Raw genomic sequence first — 7,500 nt, 5'->3', positions numbered from 1 at the left:
CCCTGCTCTGAGACATGTTACTCTGCCTATCTATCTGTTGTCCCGGGTCAGCAGGGCTTTGTTCCAGCCCTGCTCTGAGACATCAATCAATCACATTGATTTATAAAGCCCTTCTTACATCAGCTGATTTATCAAAGTGCTGTACAGAAACCCAGCCTAAAAACCCTCAAACAGCAAGCAATGCAGGTGTAGAAGCACGGTGGCTAGGAAAAATTCCTAGAAAGGCCAAACCTAGGAAGAAACCTAGACAGGAACCAGGCTATGTGGGGTGGCCAGTCCTCTTCTGGCTGTGCCGGGTGGAGATTATAACAGAACATGGGCAAGATGTTCAAATGTTCATAGATGACCAGCAGGGTCAAATAATAATAATCACAGTGGTTGTCGAGGGTGCAACAGGTCAGCACCTCAGGAGTAAATATCAGTTGGCTTTTAATAGCAAGATCATTCAGAGTATCTCTACTGCTCCTGCTGTCTCTAGAGAGTTGAAAACAGCAGGTTTAACACTCGTGTTCGAGCCCTGCTCTGAGACATGGAAGGAGAGACAACTAGCTAGCCACAACAAGTCTTCCAGAAGGGGATGGAGTTTGTCACCTGGACACTGATCCCAAGTCAGCTTCTACTCGTATTACTCTCTACTGTATATGGAGTTTGTCTCCTGGAAACTGGTCCCAAGTCAGCTTCTACCCTATTATTCTCTACTGTATATGGAGTTTGTCTCCTGGAAACTGGTCCCAAGTCAGCTTCTACCCTATTATTCTCTACTGTATATGTAGTTTGTCTCCTGGAAACGGATCCCAAGTCAGCTTCTACCCTATTAATCTCTACTGTATATGGAGTTTGTCTCCTGGACACTGATCCCAAGTCAGCTTATTCTCTACTGTATTATATTTGTCTTGATTTCAATTAATACATTGAGCTCTACATCCCAGTGTTCTTTCTTTGATTCCAATTAGAGCATTGAGCCCTACATCCCAGTGTTCTTTCTTTGACTCCAATTAGAGCATTGAGCCCTACATCCCAGTGTTCTTTCTTTGACTCCAATTAATGCATTGAGCCCTACATCCCAGTGTTCTTTATTTGACTCCTAATTAAAGCATTGAGCACTATATCCCAGTGTTCTTTCTTTGATTCCAATTAGAGCATTGAGCTCTACATCCCAGTGTTCTTTCTTTGACTCCAATTAGAGCATTGAGCTCTACATCCCAGTGTTCTTTCTTTGACTCCAATTAGAGCATTGAGCCCTACATCCCAGTGTTCTTTCTTTGACTCCAATTAAAGCATTGAGCCCTACATCCCAGTGTTCTTTCTTTGATTTCAATTAATACATTGAGCCCTACATCCCAGTGTTCTTTCTTTGATTCCAATTAGAGCATTGAGCCCTACATCCCAGTGTTCTTTCTTTGATTCCAATTAGAGCATTGAGCCCTACATCCCAGTGTTCTTTCTTTGATTCCAATTAGAGCATTGAGCCCTACTTCCCAGTGTTCTTTCTTTGATTCCAATTAGAGCATTGAGCCCTACTTCCCAGTGTTCTTTCTTTGACTCCAATTAAAGCATTGAGCCCTACATCGCCTCCCGTAGTGATAGAGTGGTGTTGAGTCGCCCCCTATCTGCCGTCCGGAGTAGTGCTGCAGCAGTCTTAGACCAGACCAAGACAGTATGTAACTGACATGGCACTGCCCACTACAACTACAGCTCAACTCCGTGTGGGCCACGACAAGGCCAAATGCATTTATATAGCTTCCAAAATATATATATTTTTTCAGCGGTAAGTGCCAATATGGAGGCTCAGTGGCTTCAAAACAGCACCCCCTGTTAGTCACCTAGTGTATATATAAATCACTGGGCCAAACTCTCGCTCCCACTCTTGCCTTTTTGTCAGTGTTCTCAAGTTCAGAAATCCCCTGGGAATCCTCCCAATCTACATCGAGGCAACATTTGCTTTTATTTTACTGAAGTTTGTTTGTTAGGCTAAACTTTAGTCGAGATACGCGGACGGTGATATCGTTTTATACTGAGTTGAACGCTTGTTGGGCGACTTTAGTCTCGGTGGTGGTTGTGTTGTTTTTCCCCTGTTGTCCACTTCGCTGGTTCTTTATTTGAGAAGAGAACACATCCAACTCTAAACCAAAATGGACACGGGAGTATCTCCAGCTCGCGCAACTCTGCGGGTCGGCGCATAACGGATACTTAAACAGGATCTATTTTAATGGACGACAAAATCTTCTTTTTTTCATTTTGATAATCCTAACCACTTAAACTTGTAGGCTAATATAAATGTATTAAAGCGGAGTGGAGTGGATTATCTCGTATCATGTCAAGGATTTGGATATCGAAATAGCCTAATTTCTCACTTTTTCCCTCGGAGTGGAATGAGACAATCTGGGGGTTTATATCAGTCGGATAACCCTGCTACTACTAACATGGTATAATCGAACCGTAGCCTATTGAATGGGAGTGTAGACTGGACTCTTCTCGTATTATGAAACGGTTCTGCTGAAGTTTGGTGGGTTGGTTTGTTAAACACGGACCATGTCGGGAGTTGTGCGGAGCCTGAGCCGCTGCCTGCTGCCGGCCGAGGCCACCCGAGAGGCGGGCGGCAGCAAGGACAGGATCCGGGAAAGGGACGCGGTGCAGGAGCGAGAGGCTCGGCGGAGGAGCCGGGAGATTGATGCCATGCTTGCACGAGAGAGGCGTGCTGTGAGGCGGCTCGTGAAGATCCTTCTCCTCGGTGCTGGAGAGAGCGGCAAATCGACCTTCCTCAAACAGATGAGGATTATTAATGGGAAAGAGTTCGACAAGAAAGCTCTACTCGACTTCCGGGACACAATCTTTGAGAATATCATAAAGGTAGCCAAAATAAATACTTTTAGATAAGAGTTGTGACTCATGCAGTGAACAGGCCTATGTTATTGTAGCATGGCATTTCTCCAAGAGAAAACAACGTTATTCAATCAATTCCCCGCGCACGGTATTGACGCGCATTAGGCAGAGGCCCATCCTAGTTAGTTCAATTCAAAAGCTCAAGTTCTGAGTGTTGATCTCATTGACACTGGATATTAGGTCCAAGTCAGCGTATTCTCTACTGTATATGTAGTTTGTCTCCTGGAAACGGATCCCAAGTCAGCTTCTACCCTATTATTCTCTACTGTATATGTAGTTTGTCTCCTGGAAACTGGTCCCAAGTCAGCTTCTACTCTATTATTCTCTACTGTATATGTAGTTTGTCTCCTGGACACTGATCCCAAGTCAGCTCCTACCCTATTATTCTCTACTGTATATGTAGTTTGTCTCCTGGACACTGATCCCAAGTCAGCTTCTACCCTATTATTCTCTACTGTATATGTAGTTTGTCTCCTGGAAACTGGTCCCAAGTCAGCCTCTACTCTCATTGACAAAACATTGGATATTATGTCCGTTTGTGCATTTCCCTCTCTATAGAATGGGTAGGACTGGGGCAGGGAAAACGGGTCCTAGATCAGTGGTGGCAGACGTTCACACTAAGTAAAACTGGTTCTAAGTAAAACTGGTTCTAGATCAGTGGTGTCAGACATACACACTAAGTAAACTGGTTCTAAGTAAAACTGGTTCTAGATCAGTGGTGTCAGACGTTCACTCTAAGTAAAACTGGTTCTAAGTAAAACTGGTTCTAGATCAGTGGTGTCAGACGTTCACACTAAGTAAAACTGGTTCTAAGTAAAACTGGTTCTAGATCAGTGGTGTCAGACGTTCACTCTAAGTAAAACTGGTTCTAAGTAAAACTGGTTCTAGATCAGTGGTGTCAGACATACACACTAAGTAAACTGGTTCTAAGTAAAACTGGTTCTAGATCAGTGGTGCCAGACGTTCACACTATGTAAACTGGTTCTAAGTAAAACTGGTTCTAGATCAGTGGTGTCAGACGTACACACAAAGTAAAACTGGTTCTAGATCAGCGGTGTCAGACGTACACACAAAGTAAAACTGGTTCTAGATCAGTGGTGTCAGACGTTCACACTAAGTAAAACTGGTTCTAAGTCAAACTGGTTCTAGATCAGTGGTGCCAGACGTTCACACAAAGTAAAACTGGTTCTAGATCAGTGGTGTCAGACGTACACACTAAGTAAAAGTGGTTCTAGATCAGTGGTGTCAGACGTGTAAAACTGGTTCTAGATCAGCGGTGTCAGACGTACACACAAAGTAAAACTGGTTCTAGATCAGTGGTGTCAGACGTTCACACTAAGTAAAAACTGGTTCTAGATCAGTGGTTAGGTTTGTATCTAACGGATCAGTGGTCCCATGCAGACCAGACGTACACTTTGTACCTAACTAAAACACATGAACTATGACGCAGTGTGACTCACGTCTGGCTCTCGTGCCGCGTTCACACGCTGGTCAGAACTCGGGATTTATCGACTTTCTAAGCAAGTCTGAAATGTCAAGAGTTTCCTAGTTCTGACCAGCGTGTGAACGCGGCATCAGCCGGCAGACTTAGATGTGTATGTGCGCCCGAACACGCATGAGTGAGTGTGTGTGTGTGTCACTGCAGTGAGGAAGTGACTACTAGTTTCTCTCTTTCTCTGATACACACACACACACACACACACACACACACACACACACACACAGAGAGATAGATGGAAAAGTTTCCAATTGTCATACTTTGTGTTTGAATTGTTTATGTACAGAGAGCCACTCCAACCCTCAGACATCAGTTACACATGAAGCATCCGTAGCACGCGCTCCAGCAGGTGTATCTCACTGATCATCCCTAAAGCCAACACCTCATTTGGCCGCCTTTCCTTCCAGTTCTCTGCTGCCTGTGACTGGAACAAATTCCAAAAATCGCTGAAGTTGGAGACTTTCATCTCCCTCACCAACTTCAAACATCTGCTATCTGAGCAGCTAACCGATCGCTGCAGCTGTACATAGTCTATCAGTAAATAGCTCACCCATTTTTACCTACCTCATCCCCATACTGTTTTTATTTATTTACTTTTCTGCTCTTTTGCACACCAATATCTCTACCTGTACATGATCATCTGATCATTTATCACTCCAGTGTTAATCTGCAAAATTGTAATTATTCGCCTACCTCCTCATGCCTTTTGCACACAATGTATATAGACTCCCCTTTTTTTTCTTCCTTTTGTGTTATTGACTTGTTAATTGTTTACTCCATGTGTAACTCTGTGTTGTCTGCTCACACTGCTATGCTTTATCTTGGCCAGGTCGCAGTTGCAAATGAGAACTTGTTCTCAACTAGCCTACCTGGTTAAATAAAGGTGAAATAAAAAATTTAAAAAAGTAGTGAATCTGCCAGATCAGAGGCTAGTAGGGATGACCAGGGATGTTCGCTGTTTAGTGAGTCCTCCAGATCAGAGGCAGTAGATGACCAGGGATGTTCTCTGTTTAGTGAGTCCTCCAGATCAGAGGCAGTAGGGATGACCAGGATGTTCTCTGTGAGTCCTCCAGATCAGAGGCAGTAGGGATGACCAGGGATGTTCTCTGTGTAGTGAGTCCTCCAGATCAGAGGCAGTAGGGATGTTCTCTGTTTAGTGAGTCCCAGAGTCCAGGGATGTTGTTCTCTGTGTAGTGAGTCCTCCAGATCAGAGGCAGTAGGGATGACCAGGGATGTTCTCTGTTTAGTGAGTCCTCCAGATCAGAGGCAGTAGGGATGACTAAGCATTGGAAAATAATTTTGGGTGTCGGAAAATGAATGGAATAAAACATAAATTATTTTCTTTAGGAATGTAGTGAAGTAAAAAATAGTAGAGTACAGATACCGCCCCAAAAAATGACTTAAGTAGTACTTTGAAGTATTTTTACTGAAGTACTTTACGCCACACACACACACACACATACACACACACACACACACACATACACACACACACACACACACACATACACACACACACACACACACAATTTATAAAGAGACTTCTAACAACATCATATATATTTTTTAAAGCTACTGTTTAATTACTGGGGTCTTAATGAAACACATGTGTCTGACACACACACACACACACACACACACACACACACACACACACGGTCAGACTGTATGTCTGTTGGTGAAGAGAGAGAGAGAGAGAGAGACAGAGAGAAGGGGTCTATATGATTTAACCCATTATCTGGATCTTCTGGGTTTAGCTTGAGAAGCTTCTGTTGTCCCCAATGTTCCCTTTAAGCTGCGCACATCCGCAGCCACGCGCAGAGAAGCACGAGATTTAGGTAACACTATCAACATTCTAGAGTTTTCCCCTTTAGGTAACACTATCAACATTCTAGAGTTTTCCCCTTTAGGTAAAACTATCAACATTCTAGAGTTTCCCCCCTTTAGGTAAAACTATCAACATTCTAGAGTTTCCCCCCTTTAGGTAACACTATCAACATTCTAGAGTTTCCCCCCTTTAGGTAACACTATCAACATTCTAGAGTTTTCCCCTTTAGGTAAAACTATCAACATTCTAGAGTTTCCCCCCTTTAGGTAAAACTATCAACATTCTAGAGTTTTCCCCTTTAAGTAAAACTATCAACGTTCTAGAGTTTCCCTCCTTTATGTAACACTATCAACGTTCTAGAGTTTTCCCCCTTTAAGTAACACTATCAACATTCTAGAGTTTTCCCCTTTAGGTAACACTATCAACGTTCTAGAGTTTCCCCCCTTTAGGTAAAACTATCAACATTCTAGAGTTTCCCCCCTTTAGGTAACACTATCAACGTTCTAGAGTTTCCCCCCTTTAGGTAACACTATCAAAGTTCTAGAGTTTCCCCCTCTAGGTAACACTATCAACTTTCTAGAGTTTTCCCCTTTAGGTAACACTATCAACGTTCTAGAGTTTCCCCCTCTAGGTAACACTATCAACTTTCTAGAGTTTTCCCCTTTAGGTAACACTATCAACGTTCTAGAGTTTTCCCCTTTCGGTAACACTATCAACGTTCTAGAGTTTTCCCCTTTCGGTAATACTATCAACATTCTAGAGTTTTCCCCTTTAGGTAACACTATCAATGTTCTAGAGTTTTCCCCTTTAGGTAACACTATCAACGTTCTAGAGTTTTCCCCTTTCGGTAACACTATCAACGTTCTAGAGTTTTCCCCTTTCGGTAACACTATCAACGTTCTAGAGTTTTCCCCTTTCGGTAACTGTCACGCCTTGGTCTTAGTATTTTGTGTTTTCTTTAATTGTTTGTTCAGGCCAGGGTGTGACATGGGTTTATTGTGTTGTGGTGTGTTTTGTATTGGGGTTTAGTAGGTATTGGGATTGCGGCTGAGTAGGGGTGTCTAGAGTAGGCTTGGCTGCCTGAGGCGGTTCTCAATCAGAGTCAGGTGATTCTCGTTGTCTCTGATTAGGAACCATATTTAGGTAGCCTGGGTTTCACTGTGTGGTCGTGGGTGATTGTTCCTGTCTTAGTGTTTGCATCAGATAGGGCTGTTTCGGTTTTCGTTACGTTTGTTGTTTTGCAGTGTATTGTATTGATTCGTGTTACGTTTGTTTGATTAAACATGGATCG

The 7,500-nt window shown here is 43.1% G+C and overlaps 1 protein-coding gene across 1 annotated transcript; it reads left to right on the top strand.

Moving 5' to 3' along the window:
- The first annotated feature begins 1,782 nt into the window (after nucleotides 1–1,782).
- Nucleotides 1,783–4,089, top strand: LOC115120251 (guanine nucleotide-binding protein subunit alpha-12-like). The gene has a single exon (XM_029649157.2). It carries the CDS (start codon nucleotides 2,533–2,535, stop codon nucleotides 2,875–2,877), a length of 345 nt encoding a protein of 114 aa, XP_029505017.1. The 5' UTR covers nucleotides 1,783–2,532; the 3' UTR covers nucleotides 2,878–4,089.
- Nucleotides 4,090–7,500: the final 3,411 nt, after the last annotated feature.

The sequence above is a fragment of the Oncorhynchus nerka genome, linkage group LG15 (genome assembly GCF_034236695.1).
Source record: "Oncorhynchus nerka isolate Pitt River linkage group LG15, Oner_Uvic_2.0, whole genome shotgun sequence".
NCBI lineage: Eukaryota > Metazoa > Chordata > Actinopteri > Salmoniformes > Salmonidae > Oncorhynchus > Oncorhynchus nerka.
The sequence above is the reverse complement of the archived record's forward strand: the minus strand, read 5'-3'. Positions and strand labels throughout refer to the sequence as shown.